At 40.9% G+C, this 24075-nt stretch overlaps 1 protein-coding gene across 9 annotated transcripts in view; it reads left to right on the forward strand.

Moving 5' to 3' along the window:
- cntn1b (contactin 1b) overlaps positions 1 to 24075 on the forward strand; it is a 750295-nt gene that overhangs the window by 315422 nt on the left and 410798 nt on the right. For all 9 annotated transcript variants that reach the window (XM_072552560.1, XM_072552558.1, XM_072552559.1 and 6 more), the window contains 2 exons: positions 19225 to 19351; positions 19678 to 19850. In XM_072552560.1, coding sequence (XP_072408661.1) covers positions 19225 to 19351; positions 19678 to 19850 — 300 coding nt within the window. The remainder of the gene's footprint in view (positions 1 to 19224; positions 19352 to 19677; positions 19851 to 24075) is intronic.

A 24075-nucleotide genomic window follows, 5' to 3' on the forward strand; every position in this document is an offset into this window, starting at 1 on the left:
AACCCGGCACTGCCCCTCTCTTATTGTGGCCACCAAGTTATAAAAACCAAGCACCAAGCTGCCGGCTTCCCAAGACAGTCTTGGCAAACTGGGTCTGGCAGTAAGACGTGGAGCTGCTGAAGCCGCAGAATTAACAGACTATTGCGGAAGTGGCAGTAAAAATGGAATTGGATGAGGATGTATGTGAGGGTTAGCAAGGCAGCAGGTCATGAGGTGGAGCACAGTATTCGAAGGTTTAAGACACCAGATTTGAAGTCGATGGGAGAAAAGCTACATGAGGGGCTGAGAGGAATCGATGCAGCTGTTGATTTTTTACAGCATGATAGTGTCTACTTCAGGTATGATTGACAATTCAGTATAATGAGAAATATACATCCCTGCAGTAGAGGAATTGGGTGGTAACCTTCATGTAAGCATTGACACTCTACACTTTTGAAACTTAATTAGTTACAGAATGAATGATAGAATCCCTATCGTGTGGAAGCAGGCCATTCGGCCCATTGAGTCTTCACCGACCCTCTGAAACACATCCCACCTATACCCACTCCCCCTTCCCACTCCCTGTAACCCTGCATTTCCTGTGGCTAACCCATCTAGTCTACACTTTGTTGAACACCATGGACAATTTCAGCATGGCCAATCCACCGAACTTACAGATGTTTGAACTGTGGGGGTGAACCAGAGCACCCGGAGGAAACCCACGCAGACACTGGGAGAATGTGCACACTCCACACAGTCAGTCGCCCGAGGCTAGGATCGAACCTGGGTCCCTGGTGCTGTGATGCAGCCGGGCTAACCACTGAGTCACTGTGCTGCTCTAATGGATATGTATATATAGGGATATTTCTGCGTATGTTCTCTCAGTCAATGCCACAGGAAATTCAGACAAAATGTTGGATTAAAGTTAACTTCTCAGTCAATGCAAGCAGTACCTTCTTGGTGCAATGTATGATCATAGTCTTGTTATAGCTTGTATCATTCAGATTTTGACACTGAGGTGGACATCAGCATAGCGTTTTGTGAGCCCTCAAACAACATGTCAGCAGCAACTTGTTTCCTCACAGGATTCAATCCCTTCAGCATCAGCTCAGAATATCATCATTTATTGATTTTGAAAATTTCACCTGAGGATTATGTATCATTTCTGTTGTCAGAATAAAGACAAAACAGCACTCCAGTCTTTGGACTGGATACTGACTCTGCACTCTGCATTCATGACTTCTTGATTTGGAGATGCCGGTGTAGGACAGGGGTGGACAAAGTTTAAAAATCGTGCGACACCAGGTTATAGTCCAACAGGTTTATTTGGAAGCACTAGCTTTCGGAGGTGGACAACCACTTGATGAAGGAGCAGCTCTTTGAAAGCTAGTGCTTCCAAATAAACCTGTTGGATTATAACCTGGTGTTGCGTGATTTTTAACTTCATGACCTCTGTTTGACTTTTAGACTTGTCGCATTGCTTGTACCATTTTCCCTCATTTCTGGTTAAACTCTGTCCTGTGCAGTGATTTCTCACCCAGGGTTCTCACCACTATCAATGTCTTGGTCTTTGGTTCTTTTGACAAAATATGGGTATTGGTGTATATTAGCAAGTATGAAAAGTGAAGCACCATCATAACAAACATGATCGTTGCACGTTTGAAAAAGATCAGATGTCTTAGAATATGTGAATACAGAGGAATTTTATGAAGTTATTAGGCTCCAAGGTCAATTCATCATCATGGATCCCACAGCTCAGAGGCCATTTAACCCAATATTTCCCTGTGAGCTCTTCGTAAGATATTGCCATTTAATTCTACTCCCTAATTTTCTTTTGCCTGTATCCCTCCAAGTCTGCCCTTGTTAAGTTGCTTTTGGAAGTTATAATTGAATCCTTCATGCAAAAAAATTCAACACCATGGCAACTTCACTTTTTTAAAAACCTCTAGTTAATGGGCTCCTGCCAGAATCCCCTCATTTACGCTCAAAACTCCTTGTTACCTCTCAGTTCAATGAAATAATCATTAGCATTCGCACAGATTGAAAATGTGTGCAGAAGGTATATGTAGCAGCAATTTAAAGTAAAATTAATCCATATGCTGTGTCATTCAGAAGCTATTTCCTGTAGGAGTTATCTTCTCATTAACTTTTGACAAGTAGTCAAGGCAAGAAGAATTCCTTTCTCTGGACTTCATCATATTGTGTTCCAAGAGATGACTTGGAGAAAGTCACTTTGGTTTTCAAACATCATTTGATCAGCAGTGGATCAAATTTGTAAGCTTGATCGGCCTAATTTGTAAGATCATCAGACCTTCTGTTACTAAGTGGCAGAAATGTCTATATCAGTAAATCACCAATTACTTCTTCGATTCCAACTCATTGATCCTCTTGACCAAGGATCTCTGTTGCTCCCTCGGTCTCTCTTTATCTCCTATGGATATTAAGTTATTAAACCCAGACTTGATGCCATTGGTTAATAATCTTCTCAATCCCCACACACATGTCTTCTCAGCTAGCCTGCACAGGGATTCACTTTGCTGTCCATTTTGGTCTTGAATTTTAAAATAAAAAGTAATTGGAATTTTGTATGAACTCCTTTGCAATGCTTGCAAATTATGAATTCTTGGGTGTTCCAGTTGATTTGTAGCGGTGTAGACTCAATTGTTTGCCTGACATACAGCCAGAGGTGGGGTCAATGTCCCAAGTACCTTTGATGGATTGACCATGAATTATAGAGCTTGAATAGTGAAGCTCAGTTACCGAGATGTGACTGGGTTCTAAATAAAACAAAATACACAGGGCAGATCTGAAAACTCTTGAAGCTTAGAAGAAATGCAAATTGTTTGAGTATTGGCAAAGGCTTTTGCCTGGCAGTCTGAAGGTGGCATGCTGGGAACATTTAAGACTCCGTGGAAAATTTTGCCTTTCTCTATGATGGCAGGTGTCTTACCACACCAATGGAATTGTCACTGGGGGTGCCCCTCCAAAAAAGTACATTCTGTTCAGGTTTGAAGAACAAAGTGTTCTTGCCAAGAAAGTATTTTGAAGACTTTGTATTCTGGGGGGAATGGGCAAGATCATGGTGTTATGCCACTGTTGGAATGACTTCGAATTAGTCCAGTCTGTTTGGAATAGTAATACTTTGTTTTAACGTCATCCACAGCACGGGTCATTGAGCAAGCCATTGCAATGGGTTGGAGTGATGTATCGCTGTCTAATAATCAAAGTTTATTTTGCAACCAAAAGATGATAATGCAGGGTCTGTAATTCTATAAGGAAATGTGCTGAATGATGAACTTGTGTAGTTAATTATTTGGAAGCTTAATTTTTCACCATTTTAAGAACTTGTTTTTAGCATTTCATTTTTTGACGGGCTGACGTTTTATTAAAACAACACCTCAGCTGAAGAGGAGCTCTTCATCTCTTTGAACCAATCTACTTGTTTCTGAGAGAACTTACTTCTACAAAAAAAAATCAAAGTTATTTTGTTTCAAAGGGCAGTTTCAAGAAATAATGTGACTTCAGTTAAATGAGAAGCAAGCCACATAAGTAGGTAATTGCCAGGATGTTTTACAGTGAGTGGGAGGGAGAGAGAGAGAGAGAGAGAAAACGGGGCTCTGAAGTAGGTTCACTCAGGCAGACAAGTAAACTCACTCAAAGAAGCAGATTGATTCAGAAAGAGGAGGACATTTCCAGCTGAGGCATTGTTATTAGCAATCAAAGCAGTCAGGGCTGGACACCAAGTCAGAATCAGAATCTATGGCTCTGTCCGAGAGAAAGACATCCATCCAAGCTGTTGACAGAAACAGTGTTAAGTAGTAAATGAACTAAGTTAGACGTTTGTTTCCAAGTCTTGGGAAGAGACATTGACTGAAGGCAATGTATATTATGTGATCCAGAGATATTTAAAATTCATTTGTGGGGCATGGGCGCCCATGTCCGGCTAGCATTTATTTGCTCAAGGGAAGCCAATAAACGCCAGGCCCACAAAACAATAATCTCAGCAAGATGGCAGGAATAACCTCCTACCTGAGGTCTTAGTACCTGTCCTTGGGTTAAAGGATTGAATGTATTTGAGGACACCTGTAGTGAGATCTTTTCAAATAGCTCCTGTGCAGTATAGTTCATGGTTTTCTTTTGCATCATAAACTTCTTGTGTTTAAATTACATCGGCTGTCTGTTGTGAAAAAATTCACTCCATCATAAACAAAAAGAAAAAAGTATTACTTAGGTTCTATCAAGCCAGGTCTTAATTTGTCATGTATTGCCATCAACTGGTATAATATTTTCAACAAGAAAAATGAAAATGCCTTAGAAGTTGGATTGTACCCAGTGAGAGAGCACCTCATTGCAGTGCATGCTGCAAGAGTGAATGAGGCTGGCAGCCAGAATAGTGGTTTACCTGGCTCTCAGTTTGTTGTCAGTGAGATGCAAGTTACAGCTTCCACATGCAACTCACTGGTAGCAAAGTAGAAGAGGGTTTCAGGGTAGCAGGAGAGAGTGGTATATAGTTCTAATGTGAAACATTCTGGCTTGTCCTAGCTCGTTTGCAAAGTGTGAGTCATTGACAATGTTATTTCCACAAAGAGTCATGGAGATGTACAGCACGGAAACAGACCCTTTGGTCCAACTCATCCATGCTGACCAGAAATCCTAAATTAATTGAGTCCCATTTTCAGTACTTGGCCCATATCCCTCTAAATCCTTCCTATTCATGTACTTATCCAGATGTCTTTTAAATGTTGTAATTGTACCAGCTTCTACCACTTCCTCTGGCAGCTCATTCCATACATGTACCACCCTTTATGTGAAAGTTTGTCCTTTAGCTCTCTTTTAAATCTTTTCCCCCCTCACTATAAACTTATGCCCTCTAGTCCTGGTCTCCCCCATTCCAGGGAAAATGACCTTGTCTATTTACCCTATCCATGCCCCTTATGATTTTATAAACCTCTATAAGGTCAGGCCTCAGCATCCGATGCTCCAGGGAGAACAGCCCCAACCTGTTCAGCCTCTCCCTATAGATCAAATCCTCCAATCCTGGCAACATCCTTGTAAATCTTTTCTGAACCCTTTCAAGTTTCCCAACATCTTTCCTATAGCTAGGAGACCAGAATTGCACACACAATTCCAAAAGTGGTCTAACAAGTGTCCTGTACAGCTGCAACATGACCTCCCAACTCCTGTACTCAATACTCTGACCAATAAAGGAAAGCTTTCTAAATGCCTTTTTCACTATCCTATCTACTTTAAAGGAACAGTGAACCTGCATTCCAAGGTCTCTTTGTTCAGCAACACTCCCCAGGTTACAACTTATGTTGCATCCTCAATTTGGTGGATGTATCTCTTCACGCCAATGTAATATCCATGCATACAAAGCAGTCCTAACCAACTTGACGGGTAGAGTATGTAAGGCATGTGGGACCCTTAGTCTAAGCTTGAAATACAAGCTCCGTGCGATCATTATCTGTGATCATTTTCTTTTAATTCTATTTGCTTATTATTTTCAGACTGCATGGACTGTTTGGACTTCCCTTGTAGTCTCTTCTAGTAATGACAAATTCCACCCCCCCCCCCCCCCCAAAATAAATTGACACATTCCTAGTGTTATCATCCCAGCTGAATGTACTACTAGACACATCAGATTCCAGAATGTAATGTGGCTTGATAGATCTCCTCTCTAAGTTAGCATGCTTTTCACATCAGGTGAATAATTATGGGTTAGCAGTAAAACAGAATTTTGTTGCACAAAAGAAATAAAGGTAAAATAATTTGAAAGATTTCAGAGCACATGAAAAGAGCTAGGACTTGTCTACTTCCCAACATTGTCATTGTTAAATTGATCAAAATCCGATCAGATCTGTAGGTTTGTGTTAATTGCGTTCTCTCAGTTCCAGTTCTGAGATTTGTGAGACTGTTCTCCTTCACTGTTCACCCAGACACAAGTTTCAACTTTCAGTCTTTTAATGATCTGCAGAGTTCTAATCAAGCACTTCTGGTCTGGAAATTTCACAAACTACACTTTGTCACCAGTTTGTCTTTAACTCCTCTGAACAATTCTCGTTTTCTAGGAGATTACGTTTGCTTCTAACCTCAGTCCGAACGCATCTGAATAAAATTTTACAAACTTAACAATCCTAGATTCTGCCACAGCCAATGCCTTTTTTGCGTTAGTCCATAGAATAGAATCCCTGCAGTTATGGAAACAGGCCCTTCGACCTAACAAGTCCACACCGACCCTTCGAAGAGTAACCCACCCAGAACCATTCCCTGAACCTATTATGCTACATTTACCGTGAACTAATGCACATAACCAACACATCCCTGAACACTATGGGCAACTGAGCATGGCCAATTCACCTTTGGATGTTGTAAACCCCTCAGGATTTTAATAAACTTTCATTAACACCCCAGGGGTTCTTGCAGTCACCTACTCTTTCTGACATATAATGGTTTTAAATTTATGATTCCAAAAAGACTGACTTTCATTAACTTTAAAACCCTTTTGTAAAATATTCCAGTAATCATATGCCACTTGTTTGAAATGCAATCTAAAAAAAACTTTACATTAACACATTTTTATAAAAATAAATAAAGGAAACCTTTCATCACATTAGTACACATGTCTCTAAAGCTATTGAGGCTTGGAAAAACACCTCAGGGGATTCCACTGCGAGCTGAGGCACACTTTTGGGTTCTCAATAACTAACTTTGAAAGTACAATATCAGACATTCAAAAGAAATGCAAACTTTGGAAAACAAATGTTTAAGGTATCTTAGAAGATTGTGGATGGGTTTTCTGCTGAACATTTGGTTCCACATTTTTGTGGGTCAGGGGAGCACTCCTGTTGTGAAGGATTTCCCCTGCCCAATTTTTCTCCATGTTTGTGCATTCAGAGATGAAACCGAAGATGTTGACCAGTCAGTCAATATGGGAATATGCTGATAATGATCAAATAAACAACCTTGGAAATACCTTCCCAGTTTCAGAAAGTTCAAATGAAATGAAAGCATTGTAGAGTTGGATAGCATGGAACCAGACCCTTCACTCTAACTCATTCATGCTGACAGGATATCCTAAATTGATCTCGTCGCATTTGCCAGCACTTGGCCCATATCCCTCCAAACCCTTCCTATTCATAAACCCATCTAGATGCCTTTTAAATGTTGTAATTGTACCAGCCTCCATCACTTCCTCTGGCAACTCATTCCATACACACGCCGCCCTCTGTGAAAGCGTTGCCTCTTAGGTCCCTTTTCTATCTTTGCCCCCTCACCTTAAACTTATGCTCTCTAACTTTGGACTCTCTTACCCTGGGGAAAAGACTTGGCTATTCACCCTGTCCATGCCCCTCATGGTTTTATAAACTTGTATAAGATCACCCTCAGCCAGGGAAAACAGGTCCAGCCTAATCAGCCCCACCGTATAGCTCCAACCCTCCAACCCTGACAACATCCTTGTAAACCACTTCTGCACCCTTTCAAGTTTAAGAACATCTTTCTGCTGTAGGGAGACTAAAATTGTATGCAGTCTTCCAAAAGTGCTTTCTTCTTCACTAGTCCCATGGTTTGGAAAGCTGTGAGCTAAGCAAACAATCAGCAAATTTGAAAGAATAAAATCACGAACATCGTTGAGACACAACCATTAAAATTCACGACGACACGTGCCTTCTAAAGTCATAGAGATGTACAGCATGGAAACAGACTCTTCGGTCCAACCCGTCCATACTGACCAGATATCCCAACCCAATCTCGACCCACCTGCCAGCACCCAGCCCATATCCCTCCAAACCCTTTCTATTCATATACCCATCCAAATGCCTCTTAAATGTTGCCATTGTACTCGTCTCCTCCACTTCCTCTGGCGGCTCATTCCATACACATACCACCCTCTGTGTGAAAAGGTTGCCCCGTAGGTCTCTTTTATATCTTTCCCCTCTCACCCGAAACCTATGCCCTCTAGTTCTGGACTCCCCGAACCCAGGGAAAATACTTTGCCTATTTACCCTATCCATGCCCCATACAATTTTGTAAACCTCTATAAAGTCACCCCTCAGCCTCCAAGGCAACAGATGCATGGGAAGACCACTACCTGTAAGTTCCCCACCAAGTCACTCACCATCCTGACTTGGAAATATAACTTTAAAAAAAAAACGAAAAAAAACGAAAACTGTAGATCAGAAACAAAAATTAGAAGTTGCTGGAAAAGCTCACCTGGGCTGGAAACATCTACGAAGAGAAATCCGAGTTAACGTCTCTTTAGAAGGGTCACTGGACCCGAGATATTAAGTCTGATTTCTCTTCAACGATGCTGTCGGATCTGCTGAACCTTTCCCGCAACTTCTGTTTTTTTGTTGGAAATGTAACTCTGTTCCCTCATTGTTGTTGGAAGTTCCTCCCCAACAGGTATTATGAATGTACTTCCACCATGTGAACTGGAGCAGTTCAAGAAGGCAGCTCACCACTACCTTCTCATGGACAATTAGGGATGGACAGTATATGCTGGCCCAGTGACAACCCACATCTTGTGAATGAATAATAAGGACTTTTTCATAAATGAGATGACTATGTTGTACATGATGATAAATGTGGTATTCTTAAACAGTTGATGATATTTCAGTTGATTAAATATTTGTTTCTTGTTTGGTGGATGTTTTCTCCATGGTGGATATTTTCTCCATGGCAGTGGGCAAATTTCTCCAACATAGGCGAAAGTGAGGACTGCAGATGCTGAAGATCTGAGTCAAGATTAGAGTGGTGCTGGAAAAGCACAGCAGGTCAGGCAGCATCCGAGGAGCAGGAAAATTGACGTTTCGGGCAGAAGCCCTTCATCAGCTTCTCCCCAAAATGTCAAATTTCTCCAATATATCTAGCAAAAGCTAATATATAGGAAATGTTCCTCCATTTTATCCCAGTTCCTTCAGCAGTTTTGAGCACAGGGCTCTTGCTGAAATGTTTGAATGCTCCGTGATCGTTTTTGAAACAACTAATATCAAAGTTACCATGCAAATATCAACAAATTACAGACAATACCTCCTCCGTCCTCCTAATTGTGGAAGGGGTGACATTACTGAAAATGTGAATTTCCAAAGTTGTTGGTGACAGTGGCCACATTTGATGATTAAAAGCATTTGGGTGCCAGAGGTAATCAACAGGTCTGAAAGTGTCTTTGGGAGAGAAACAGAGCTAACATTTTGGGTCTGGTGTGACTGTTTTTGTCTTGCCACAGACTTGTCAAGTATTTCCAGAACTTATCATTTGTCTTTCAGACTTTCAACTCCTGAAGTATTTTCCTCTCATTTCCATGTTGAGTGAATTGTGTGGCAGACATTGTCAGCAATCAAACTCTTCTATCAAGCGAATGTCAGTAGCTATTTGGGTTTTAAGTCCACTTGACTTATTGATGTTTGGTTAGAGTAATTAGGTATTTGATTAGAGTCGTGCACTTTTCCTGTAGTGTTTGCAGTGTGATGAATTGAATTCTTCATTTACAGCCAAGCTGACATCTTGGTATTCCATGCCAGGATTCATTGGGAGCTAAGCTCCTGTTCTATTGCCACTCCCTGCATTGTAGAGTTGAACCATGGAGTCAACTGGACAACTTTGGCTTGAGAAAAGAAAGTACCTCCAATATTTTCTTGTTTCGTCGTAGGCGTGGGAAAGAATAACCCAAGTTTTGTCAAGGACATCCTGGGAACTTTGTAAACCTAAGCAGATGTGCAGTTTTATTATTTTGAATATTGTACTAGCTTGTAAGGGACTGAGCATCAAGCTGAGCATAATAATGAATGCCAGCAACACTTGGACTTCTCTCATCCAAATTCCTGTTATTTTTCATTCCGGTCCAACCTTGCAGGGCTAACTATGGGTCTTCCATAAGGATACTTTAAAAAAATCTTGAAATATTCATCAAAAAGCAGTCATTTTTCTGTACACTGTACAGAATTCTGAAATCACTGAAGAAACACCATATTCCAGATCATTCTTCTTGCCATATCATTCCTTTTACTCATGGCCTTGCCAGTCCTTTTGAAAGATCCCATCAATCGCCATGTCTTCATGACAAAACAATTTGAGCAGACTGTTTCACTCGCTTCCTGTTTATTGTGAGACATGATGTTTAAAGGGATTTAAACAGTATAGGGGTCTGTTTCCATGTTGCTGTCTGATGCATTAGCAGGATGGCTTCCAATGCCCTGAATTTTCCCCTTCTTTCTTTGAAGCAAGGCCAATGATGAAGTAATTTATTTCTGGAAGTCTTCAATGGGCAGGAAACACTGAAAAATCTCCGGGGCTATAACCCTTGGAGATGAGAAGAGGTGATCTCATTGAAGATATGAGATTCTGAAGGGGGTCAGTGGAGGAGAGACTGATTGTGGCTTCCCCTGACTAGGAAATCTAGAATACAGGAGCAGTGCCTCAGGATGAGAGAGTGGTCATTCAGGATTGAGGTGAGTTGTCATTTCTTCACTTGAAAGGTTGTGAATTTTCAGAATTCTTTACCCCTGAGAGATGTGGATTTGTCTTCATTGATCATTTTTAAGTATAGAAGAAACAGGTTTCTGTTTTTTGACTTAATCAGGGAAATGGAGCGGAGGGCAGAAGTGGGAGTTGAATCCCATGATCAGCCATAATTGCACTGAATGACAGAGCAGGCATAAAGGACCACATAGTCTACCTTTACTTCTAACTGTTAGGCTTTTGTGACTGTCCGCATTACTTAAAAACAGTAAGATTGTACACTGGTACCCCACTACAATGGAGTCACTGATAACACAGCTTTTGGCTGGTTCTTCGCAGGGCTGTATAAACATAGTTCACCTAGCAGAGGGTCAAGGGTGTGCCTGTAACTGGTCCTGTTAGGCAAGCTCAAGCCAAGAGGCATTTTACGCCAAGTACATGGAAATACCAGTGTCTCAGAGGTTAGAGCTGGAAAAAGATGATTAGAAAGATTTATAAACTAGCAAGCCACTGTAAGCAGAGAGCACCAGGCCTTCTATGCTGTGACAAAACTGGTCTACACAAACTGATTCCACTCATCATCGGAAAATTCACCAAACCATACTGCTTGCATCATCTATATCTAAAACCACACACCATAAATCAAAACGGGTCAAAGCCTGGATCGCATCATCACCTTCAAAGCTTGTTTCCATCATGAACTCATACTGAATGTCACCAAATATTTCAGACAGAGCAACCTACTGTGGAAGGCCACCTTCTGCCTCCCAGCTCCCTTGCAGCCCCATCCCCACCCTGACCCCCAGAGAACTGAGTAAAACAAGATGGCAACATCAAATGCACTTACCTAATGAGCGACAAGACTTCAAAAATTCCAGCTCTTGACCAAGGCATCATGTTGATTTTCAAATATGCCTATAATGCTGAACTCCTCAACGGAATGACAAATCTTCACGTGGGTGACAGCTTTCCTGAAGAAACTTAAATTTGTCTCCCCTTCTTAGCATTTATTCACTGACGATTTTAGGAAGCTTGTATCCATTGGTAGTCAGGTGTGTGTGTGTGTGACTGGCAAATTCTTCCATAGTGTGTGCAGGAGAATACCCAGTTACTGCTGGGAACAATTGGATCTATCCACCTTTTCCTTTTCTCTTTCACATTGGTCTTTTGCTCAGGTCTAAAGGTGTCCATAGCACTCCTGAGGATGCATCTCAAAGTATCCTGATCTGGGGTTTGTAGTTCCTACTGCTAATGGTTGATAGGGACCCACACATGTATACACACAGACTCCTCCAGGTAGAATCAATAATTGTATGAAACAAATGTTTGTGCGAATGAACATAGCATGGAAGAGGATATCTACAGATGGGGCTGAGCTGGCAACAAGTGATAATTAATGGTTCTGAACATGCCTGGACATAGGCTCCGACTGCTGCCTTTGAGGTACCAGCTGACAGATGCCATGGAGGATGTTTGAACATGAGAGAGTTGTGGAATATGATAGAATACCGATGTAAATGATGCCAGGAACAAGCTGGATGCTATCGACATCAAAGCATGTCTTAATATCAGCACCCAAGAAGATACCACAGAAAGAATGCAATACTGGCCCATGTAGCAAATCCAAATCCTTTCAAGACTTTTAGCAGTTGATGAAGCTGCTGCCACTCAGACTGAGCCACTGCCATTCTCCCATTCAGTCATTCACCACCTAACTAGAATCGCTGAAGTGTTTGGAAGTCAACGAGAGATCGTTTGCTGCAAGTGTGACTTGACTTCAGAACATCCGTCGTTGAGCAAAGGGTAAATGGAAGCAACTAACAGTGACTGATCTCTTCAACATGTGTTCATCCATTCAGTTTCTAACTGTACATTTATATTCAAAATTCTATCAGTGGAAGCAATAAAAATTAATTTATTTGAATTATTGTCTTAGTTTTGCTGGATATTTTATTCAGGCTGTGGGCTTGGTATTTTTGAAAGAGTCTCATTATAACATTGTCTCACTGATTTCACAGTCAAGTTATGTGGACCTAATGTTCAATCACTGGACTTGATTTTGGCAGAATTGCACCTTCCCTGCCTTGATACCATCTGCCTTGAAACCCTTACTTAATTCAGACCTACTAATCTCATTCTCGAAAGCTCTAATTGCCTCAAAATGCACAATCTTTTGCGGAGGGAGTTCAAGGTTTCTGTTCATCCTTTCTTTGAAGATGCACTGAATATTGTACCTCCCCCTAGGTTGGAATTTTAATTGGATAACCTAGCCAGTTAGTTGGCAGAGATTCGGTGATAATGACTGTTTGTTTCTGTGAACTATGCCCGTACAGTCAGAACACAGTGTTGGTTCATAATTAACTGACTTTTGACATGAATATTATATTACAATATTGGTGTGGCATTATAGTTCCAAAGTACCGACTGTTTATGCTGTCCAAACATAAAATATAAGACTCCCCGTGTATCATGTAAGTAGAGAATAATTGTTTTGCAGGAGTGATTACTAGGCAGTGATACGAACAAGGATTTCATTGATACCATAAACCTCGAGAGAAAAGCTTGATCTCCTTACAATCATGCTGTCAACCGTAAAATTACATTACAGCTTTGAAGTAACTCTAGGCTATAGGTTAGTTCTGATATAAATTCTGAACTTCAAAGCCCAATGTATTTCCTGTATTTTCAAGAGATCTTATTTCAGCCATTAGTGACCAATGCACTATGTGTAGTCAGCATGTTACAGTTTGTGCAGTGATGGCTCAACATTTATGACCTGACAACTGGATATTGATGTAGGGACATCTAGAGGTAGACTAACTTGCTGGGAGATTGGACAGGGAGGTAGTCTTAAAGCCTGACTGTTTGCAGAATGACGTGATTGAGCAAAGTAAAGGAATTGATTTTGCTTACTTGCTGAGTGGAGTTGTACTTTTAACCCCAAAGACATCGTAGTGGCAGGTGTACCTCAGGAATGAGGTCGTAACATGACTCAGGAATGAAACAAGCTCACATTGAGACTGGTGCACACTGCTTTCAGACAGGTGACATCCAATTCCAGATTTCTGTTTGGGGTGAAGGGGGTGAGTGATTTGTGTTTGTTGGATCTTCTGGTTCTTGTTAAACTCAAGTTGAGATCCTTCCAACATCTCCAATGACAAACAAGTGCATAGTCAAGCAGATCTGCTGCCCCCAAACTCTTCAGGGTTTGTTTTGATTGCACAAGTTCTGGGTCTAATGAGCCATGGCTGGTTGAAAGTTGAGAAGGCAACTAATGACTTGGAGGTTCATGCAGTGCAGCAGCCTACAAACTGAAGTTGCATTCAGTATTGGAAGAATGAACTTTCTCAAGACGCAACAGGGAAAATGTAATACTAGCTGTCTGTGAGCTTACTTAGCAAACAAATGTCCCTGGTGTTATGGAAAAAGTAGTATCCAGGCTATACAGTATTCAAATGCACAGTGTTCATTTATATTGACTAAGAGGGAATTGCTGCATATGAGTTCTAGACAGGTAGGTTCTGATATACTGCATTACAGTAACTTTATTTTACACTTGTGCCAGATGTGGATTTGCAGTAATAACCTGGTCAGTGACACCACTGTGAACAAATGGGGCCAAATTTTCAGGCTTTACCAAATTGTAGGCATAATGGGGTCAGCATAGATTCATGCAAGAAATATTGTTAAGATGAGTCAGTGGGATGCTGAATTCATGTTAGATTGATTGGCATGGAGATACGTGTAAATTGGAGACACTTAGTGTGCCCTCAGGTGGAAAGGCAGGATTGTAAACTTGCCTGATAAGGACACTGTTGTTGAACGTGATGTGAAAATTTGCAAACTCAGTGATGATAAAAGCTGAGCACAGCTCAGTATTTGTGTATGCGAAGGGTGGCCAGAATGTGCTGTGGGAACGGATCTAACTAAAACATGAACTGTCTGTTGAGGAAGTTTGAGGAAGTTTTATGAAGATTGTGAAATGTAACTTGGACTGAACTGTGCCATTACGTGAAGTGCTTGTTATTACTAGGGATCAAAATGATGAAAAGCTCCACTGGCTGCTGTTCTTCAAACCAAAGTAAAAGATTGTCAATTATTCCTTCTTCCCTTGAAGCTCTGTCCCTTTAATCTGTTCTCACACTTGTCTTCCATGACATCAATTTAGCTGCTTCAGGTTCTCCACTCTGAGTGTGTGAAAACAAATGTCACATTATGTGCCGGTCTCATTAAACTTGCAGTTGAGCTCAGCGCTTTGATCCATTTGAATGTAGCTCAATCCTTTGTGTGAAATCATCATGTCAGTTTGCTGGGTCAAGTGTAGTGAGCCAGGTGGCTACCACCGGGGATTATGAGAACAGAGCATTGCCATTTTTGTTTCATCAAAGGGGAGAGAGAGAGAGAGAGAGAGAGAGAAAGACCAACCCCCATTGATGTCCTCTTGCTCTGGCCTTGGTTGACCTTCTTACTGTTTGGCCAGTTGAGATCTGCAAGTGGACAATTAGTGACCGCTCGAGGCCTTCAGCTGGGCATGGCTACTGGTATTAACCCAGCTATTGCCCCCTTCACCCTGTGGCTCCCCCCTCCATCAGAAACCATAGCCCTCACATTGCTTATCTGTGACCTGGGTCACTGCGTGATCCTGGGAACTGGGGGCTGTTGACCTTGCAGCATGTACAGCCTGTCCCAGTAGCACTATCATGCACAGGAGGCGGGGCTCTGCCACTGGAGTCTTCAGTTCAGGGATAGGCTACCATCTGATTGGTGTATGGTTTGTTGAGCTATTTCTCCCCTTTTCTGAAAAGAGGCTTAATGGGTGTCTCAGTGGGTTTTCCATGATGACACACGTGTGTGTGTGTGTGTGTGTGTGTGTGTTTGTATACCTGGAACATATGTGGAAAGCCTTAGCAGGGAGTGATGAAGGTGATAAGGTCAAGCTTTTATGGCAGCCTTTGACCAGATCTCCCTTTTGCTCCTTTACGAAGGCCAGTATATATGAATGCTTCCAATTTTCACTCCTGGTTTCATTGATTAAGTCAATTTTGGTTTTCACATCCTGTTTTGTCAGTGCAAAGCATCACTAAGTCTTATCACAACGTCCTCAAACTTGGAATGACAGCTACTGAAAATTGTTATTGAGTGCAAAGGACTGTAATTTGCATATAAGCACCCACTTGATGTATTGGTATCAATTTCCCTGAATGTTAAAATAACAAGGAATTAATCAATTTCATACCAATGGCACTGAATTTTATCTTAATATTACGCAGTGTGATTTTAGCCCATAAATTTAATAGTTTGGGAGTATAAACCTGTAGTTATTTCACATTTCATCATTCCTTTTTGAGATACTTCTGTTATAGAAACATTGAACCTTGTAGTTGGAGGAGGCCTTTCGGTCAGCTCCACCATTCAGTATGATTCCTGATCCCCTACCTCAATGCCAGATTCCGGCTTCTCCCCATATTCCTAGAAGCCTTTAAAATCTATCTATTTCTTGAATATGTTCCGTAGCCTTCTGTGATAGAGAATTTCACAGGCTCACCACTCATGGAGTAAAGAAATGTTCCCTCATCTCAGTCCTATCTCCCCTTTATCTCCTCAGACTGTGTTCCTGATTCTAGACCTCCTAACAAGGGAAAGCATCCTCCCTGAATCTTGTAATTATTGATGGCAAGGTGTGATCTCATCTGGGGTTTGAACCCATGACCTCTCATAGTTATTTTGCACCATCTCCAAAAGCAAGAATCATCTGTTTAGACCAATAACCCAACTGTTACGATCCGAGAATACATTATTAATCTCCTCCATCCAGAGATTGCCTCAGGAGCTTTCATGCTAAAGCAAAGAGAATCAATGTAGGCTTTTCTTACTTAAACTAATCCCTAGTTGTTATGAGCCTACAGAAACTGTCATGTTACCATAAGAATCAAAACATGGGCCAGGTCATTCATGGGTCAATATAGAGTTACCAAACGAGGCAGCATTATCAAACAGTTTGTTTCAGGGATGCTTACGGCTGTAGGGAATTTTCATATTGTCTTTCTTGAACATAGTGGTGGAACTCTCATTTTTGCTGATGCAGAATTGGTGCTGGGGCTGAAAAAGTTCTGTGTCTGAACTGACTCCAAGATAGAGATTTTCTGCAGGCAGGTCTGTCACTAATGATGAGGGAGTACTTAAAATAGAACCTTCAATTGATTTTTATCACTTGTTTCATCTAGTGTCTTAGTAATAGAACATTTAAATAATCCATGAACACAGCAGGATTTAAAAGGAAATTCTCTTAAGTCCTGCATGAGATTAAAAAAAATTGAAAATAAAGATAAGCAGAGTGGACATCCCACAGAGGGTCTTATAAAATTCACAACAAAGTGATAATGAGGTGCACACCTTTCACTCATTAGAACGGCTGTGTAAAAAGCAAAAGTGACAAAACTCTTCATTGGAACAAGTTGTTGATTGAAGAAATGTCATGATCTCAAACTTGAAGAAATTTAAAACCCGAAATGGCTGTTGCTGATAGCAATAGATTAGCACTCAGTGTTGCAGTGATCAGTGTCTGCTGTTGTAATATGGCTGGTCATCTGTCCATTTTAAATAGGGTTTACAACTTGCCTTATCAGTGATTGTGATGTGAGCACATTAGCTTAGATTGTCTGCTTGACCGTGATCCATTTTTGGTTAACGCCAATTAAAGCATTTCATTTCATCTCTCGGAGCTCGACCGGTAATTCCTGGGCTACGGGTTGGCTTTGACTAAATGTGTGCAGGTGCTTGGCTAACAGCAATTTTGGATGGTGCCCCTTGCTGCAAAGATGATTTTTCATTGATATATTTAAAAAAAACGAACAACATTCTGGGTTGTCCAGGCACTGGTTATATTGTCATCTAACAATCTACATTTCAAACTGTTGGGTATTCAGCTGGAGCGAAAAAGAAAGGCCTGATTAATAATTAGTTACTGCAGAGGTAGGAAGGAAACACAAAACATTCACATTTCTCCAGAAATTTAAAACTCAGGCAGCACATATCACTGCTACCCGGAGATGTGTTAGACCTTATATCAAGTGAGGCAGTATTGTAAACTTGTTTCACATTGCTCAGGTGGTTGATATGAATTTAGATTGTATTTCCATTGTGTAAATATTAGTTATGATTGTAGATAGGAATTGGGTTTTGATACAAGCAAAAAGATGGTAAACTGAGACAGGACTGTCACCGAGGCTGCCATATACTCGTGCTGCTGGCTGTTCTAGCTGGAGGTGTTCATCTTACAACATGAAGCAGCAGGGTTTCTAACAACTTCATTCCGACGGCTTCACTTTCCAACCTTCTGCTGACAAAGCTGTCAGATCAGTTCACTAATTGCGGCTTCCTTTTGAACCTGTGGCACCCGTGCAGAAGAGGGCAAATGCTGTCAAGTCAAGGATAGAGTGGCCTCAGCTCCATCTGCTATCTTCTCTACAGGGGGCAATTGAATACTTGTTATCTGAAGCCCTACCTTCAGTAGACGAACTCAGGTCAAATGTTGGATCGGTCAGAAATGTTTAAGTGAAAGCTACTGAACTTTGGAGGACTCTAGTAAACTAATCTAACTTGTAAGGGATCTTTAATATACTCTGAGTTCATGTTCTTGTACTAACACGGATGAAAGTCTGGCTTCATTGTTGTTAGGGCATTCTGTTCAAATATTGATTGCAGATTGTCTTTCTAATTGGGTGTAAATCTTTCATAAATCTATTAAAAAGTTGAGTCTACTCTGAAGTGCTTGTCCAATTTATGACTTCGAGTTCTAAGATATATTACTTGAATAATTTAGTATTGACGGTATCAAATACAATACATTGACCATATGTTGAAAATGCACATAATCAATTGCAATTTAGCAGGAATGATTTTGTTATCTGTGTAATAAAGATTAAATACATTGAATTAACATAGAAACTAATGCAAGCTCTAACCATTTGAAAATCAACAATTAACAGTATGTGGTATGGTTTACCTGGTATCTGGTATCATTTTATCCCAGCATCTGTCAACATTTTTCTCATGGTTGCTACACTTGTACTGAATGACACCAGGGGTTTCCCAGTGTGGCTTTATTTGCCTTGAGGACATTGTAACAAATTGACAAAGTAAATAACTGAAATATTGAGAGACGTGTAAGAGGTGCAGGTTATGGGACACAAGTGCCAGTTTGTCAGACCAACGTGGGCAGATTATGGAAATGTTTAAATAGCAGCATTTAAGAAGCTAAGGACAAAGACTAACTTGTTCCATCTGAATCTGTTGAACCTTTTTAAAAGTATTACAGCTAACCATATGTCTTGAATAATTGCTTAATTTATGGGTTTTGAGGATGTGTGGTAAATGTAAGATAGAAGGACGAGCCTGAGGAAGTTGGCATCAGGAAGAGTTAACATTGCATCCAGTGTTGGAGGAATATTGGGGGTATATTGAATGAAGAGTTACATTCAATATCTGTTTGTGCTCTTCCAATACGTGACTCCATGAAAAGTGAAACCGGATGTATCATAGGGAAGGTGGCGAACTGACAATATGTCATTGATGCTAATCAAAATAGATAATAAAAACAGTAACAGAATCATGTTAAACCACGGAAATCTAGTGCATGGAAGGAGCCCATTGGCACATTGTGTCCAGTGGATCCAGCAGATAAGACCTGCTGAACTGTTCGGAATTCTATTTAAATTTATAGGACATGCCATGGTGTTTCATACAAGTGCAGTCTCTGGCTATAATAGGTATGTTTTATACTTGCAGAAGACAGTAGGCAACATGGACCAGTGTTTGAAGAGCAACCACTACCTACAATCTACCCAAAAGAGTCCGAGGAGGCAAAAGTGTCTCTAAACTGTCGGGTTCGGGCAAATCCCCCTCCAACTTACAGGTAAAAACAATGCTTTCTGTTTTGTATACATGCCTGTCTTTTAGAATGATCAAGGAATATTGTTCCATGTGTCTTTTATCCATATTAGAAAGTATGTCAAACCTAATTGACCTCACTTTGTATTCATTTTTACTTTTCCTGTTCCCTATTGTTATCATTTGATTGCCAGGTGAGTACTAGAATGGCCTTGATTTACGTTTGTATCCATGTTTCCTATCATGAATGCCACTGTGTCAAATATCACTGAGTGAATATCTTGTGGGTTCAAGTATCGCCACTGTTTCTCTTGAATTACACGTAGAAATCATTTTATGTTTCATATATAGGTGGAAACTAAATAACCGAGACATTAATGTGGATGATACTCGTTACAATATGATTGGTGGTAACCTCGTTATTAACAACCCAGAAGAAGTCAAGGACCGTGGCAAGTACCAGTGTCTCGCAACAAACAAGTACGGGACCATTATCAGCAAAGAAGCCAACCTGCAATTTGGATGTATGTAATAGCTTGGATATCAGAGATCTTCTGAAATTGATCTATATGCTGGTTTCTATTTGTTGGGTATTTCTTGTTTGCCTCTCATTTCCTCGCGTATTGCAAATTGGTTGCAAGCTGTATTTAAGCACAGAATCCAACCTGAATTTCCAGTCCCATAGTCGGGGAGTGCTGCACTCTCAGAGGTGCCACCTTTAACAGGACCTTGTATTCCAATAGCACCTTTTAATGTAGGAAAATCTCCTAGGGAATTTGTTGTGTTTTATTTTAGAAAAGTATTATACCAAGCCATGTTAGGAGGTGGAGTCAGAGTCATACTGCACAGAAACAGGCCTTTCGGCCCAACTTGTCCACATCAACTATATTCCCAAATTAAAGTAATCCACCTGCCTATGCTCACCCATATCCCTCTATAAACCTTTCCTATTTATGAACATATCCAAGTATACCTGCATCCACCACTTTCTCTGACAATTCATTCCACATACACCATTCTGTGTAAAGAAAAAGTTGCCCCTCATGTCCTTCTTAAATGTTTCTTCTCTCACCTTAAAAATATGTCGCCTAGTTTTGAACTCCCTGATCATAGGAAAAAGACGCTTGTCATTCACCATATCTATGCCCCTCATGATTTTATAAACCTTAATAAAGTCATTCTTTAATCTCCCACACTTCAGTGAAAAATGTCCCAGACTCTGCATTCTAATTTTATAACTCAAAGCGTCCATTCCCAGCAACATCCTGGTAAATCTTCTCTGAAACCTCTCCTGCTTAATAATATCCTTCCTATAACAGGGTGACCAGACTTATCTACAGCACTTCAGAAGAAGCCTGTATAACCTCAATATGACATCCTAACTCCTATGCTCAAAAATCTGAGATATGAAGGCAATAGTGCTAAATGCTTTATTATCTACCCTGTCCATCACTGATGCAAATTTCCTAGAATTATGTATCCGAGCCCCTAGGTTTCTCTGTTCTACAACACTACCAAGGTCCTATTATTAATAATATAAGTCCTGCTCTTGTTTGTATTGTCAAAGTGCAATGCCTCACATTTATCCAAATTAAATTGTTCAGTCCATTGACCTATTTGATCAAGATCTTTTAAATTATACCCACCTCTACTACTTCCACTAGCAACTCATTCCATACACGCACCACCCTCTGTGTGAAAACGTTGCCCTCCGGTCCCTTTTAGATTGTTTCCCTGTCACCACCTTAAACCTATGCCCTTTAGGTTTGGATTCCCCTACCCTGGGCAAAAGTCTCTTTATCCATGCCTCTCAAGAGTTTATAGACCTCTATAAGGTTATCCCTCAGCCTCCTCCACTCCAGAGAAAAAATATCCCAGCATGCCAAGCATCTTGTTATAACGCAAACCTTCCAGCCTCAGTAATGTCCTTATAAATCTTCTGTGCTTTCTTCCTAGTTTAATGATGTCTTTCCTATAAGCAGGGCAACCAGAAATATATGCAATACTCCAAATGTAGCCTTACCTTTGTCTTGTACAGCCATAACATGATGTTCCAAATTTATTAGGTCAGATGGACAACAGCTTGGTTCAAGAGCTCCATAGTAAGTATTGTCTGAAATGAGATGAAAAAGGGTAGAAAGTGTATTCCAGACCTTAAGATCTGAACAGCTCCACCTGGAAACTTGGTCACCATTGGCTGTGTGATCAGATTCAGTGGAACATAATTGGAGGAGAGCAGGGATATCCGTGTTGCAGGGCTGGAGGAAATTCCAGAGACCGGGAAGGCCAGGGACAGATTCAAAAATGAGAATGAGAATTTTAAAACTTAAAACATTGCTTGACCTGAAGCTACTGCAGGTCAGCAAGTATGGATAATAAAGAAATGGAACAAGCTCTGAACGAAGACATGGGCAGCAGAGTTTGTGATTACCTCATGTTAACAGAATGTGAGAGACCAGCCAGAAATTCTTCAAATTGAAATGTTCAGTTGAGTCCTATTTTCACTCTTGGGTGGATGTTCATGATGCCACGACATTATTGTAAGAAAAACAGAGAGGTTCTTTGAGAATGCTGGTCAGTTGTCTCTCAAACAGTGTTACTCGGGAAAGTGGATAATCTATTGTTTATTGCATTCTGGTTTGGTGATTTCTGATAGGTTAAAATATACTATCATATTGCTAATATTAGATTAGATTACTTACAGTGTGGAAACAGGCCCTTCGGCCCAACAAGTCCACACCGCCCCGCCGAAGCGTAACCCACCCATACCCCTACATCTACATTTACCCCTTACCTAACACTATGGGCAATTTAGCATAGCCAATTCACCTGGCCTGCACATCTTTGGACTGTGGGAGGAAACCGGAGCACCCGGAGGAAACCCACGCAGACACGGGGAGAATGTGCAAACTCCACACAGTCACTCGCCTGAGGCGGGAATTGAACCCGGGTCTCAGGCGCTGTGAGGCAGCAGTGCTAACCACTGTGCCACCGTGCCGCCCACATATTATAACTGATGCTGCACTGCGTATTGGGCTATCAGGTGTTTGAGTATGGCCGAGGTGGGTATTGCAGATGCTTGAGATTAGAATCAAGATTAGAGTGGTGCTGGAAAAGCACAGCAGGTCAGGCAGCATCTGAGAAGCAGGAAGTTCAATGTTTCAGGCAAAAGCCCTTCATCAGGAATGAGGCTGGGAGCCTTTTGGAAGGTGGGGGAGAAGAGGTGGTGAGGTGTTTGAGTATGGCCTGAGGCTATGAGAGGCTTTTTCCTTTCATGCACATGAACATGATGTTGTGCCTTCAAATTATTTGCAAGGATCTTAAAGAATTAAAGACTAAGAGGAGATTTGGACCAGGTCTCAAATAAAGAATGGAAAGAAAGCTTGTACTTTCATCACATGGCTGAGAAATATTCTCAGTTACTCCGTGTAGAATTCTAGAATTGTACAGTACAGAAGAGGCCTTTTGATGCATTGTGTCTGCACCGACTGAACTAACCAAAATCTACACCAGTCCCACTTTCCAGCAGTTAGCTTTGAAAGATCTGACATTTCAAGTGCTCATCCAAGTAGTGCTTAAAAAATTGAGGTTCCCCCTCAACAACTCCCCGAAGCCGTGTGTTTCAGAACCCAACATTTGCTGGGTGAAAAACATTTTCGTCAAATCCCCTCCAAACTTCCTGCCTTTCTTTTGAAAATTATATCCCCTTGTTATTGACCCTTCAACTAAGTTGCTCACGATCCGTGCAGTTCGGGCTCTCATAATCTTTAAGGTTCCCCCTCAACCATCACTGCTTCAAGGAGAACAACCCAAACTTATCCAGCTTCCCTTGATAGCTGAAATGCTCCATCCCATCCCTGTGAGCTTCTGTGTTTATCACCAACCCATGTCCCGTCCATTGTTGCAGATCTGTTTGTATGTCTCCTGAACAGTGATGAATTTGATGATCAGTTCTGCTCATGTTTTTGTTGTGTGTGTCTTTTATGTCTGACTAAATAGTTCTCTTCTATTTCCAAATAATCTGTGTTAAATTAACCATGATCGGTTTGAACTAAGTCGGATTTTAATTGGAACCTCACTGTTTGAAGTCGCTGTATCTCTGAGCTAGTCTGAAATGAAGAAGCTTCTTCGGTTGCTGCTTCAGGGGCACGTAGGAAGAACTTAACATCTGTGTTGCTCCATACTCTGCTGGTCACTAGAAAGTTGTATAATGTGTGACATAAATTAATTATATTTGCATTCATTAATGCAACTTCATTAATGTTGGTGGCATGTCATTATATCTGGCATATCTGTTTAGTTTGTTGTTTTTGAGTTTGTGTTTAGCTTCTTCCTTTTTAGTTGCAGTCCGTTAACACATGCATTTACAACCTTCTTTAGAAAAAAAGCTGGATATCATCTAATCCATGATTGATTGACCTTATCTGATCACTTTCCAACCTTCCTGATGGATTCCCTTGTGCACCTTAATCCTTCGGCCAGTCATTTCAATAAAGTAGAGAGCACAGAATGGAGCTGCAAGGTAGAATTTATGTCCACTGCTGATTTTGACCATTACCGTTCTGTAATTGCCCACTCAGGAATTGTTGGATGAGTTCATTTGAGAGTTATAAGTCAAACCCCATAGCATTTCATCATACTGTCCTCTGTTTGCCGTTTTTACACACTAAAAGATGGTCAGAGACAGATTACTGGGCTATAAAAATCACTCATTATTTATCGGGGAGGGGGAGAACGTGGCTTGCAATG

This window comes from Chiloscyllium punctatum, chromosome 32 (genome assembly GCF_047496795.1).
Source record: "Chiloscyllium punctatum isolate Juve2018m chromosome 32, sChiPun1.3, whole genome shotgun sequence".
In the NCBI taxonomy this organism is placed as follows: domain Eukaryota; kingdom Metazoa; phylum Chordata; class Chondrichthyes; order Orectolobiformes; family Hemiscylliidae; genus Chiloscyllium; species Chiloscyllium punctatum.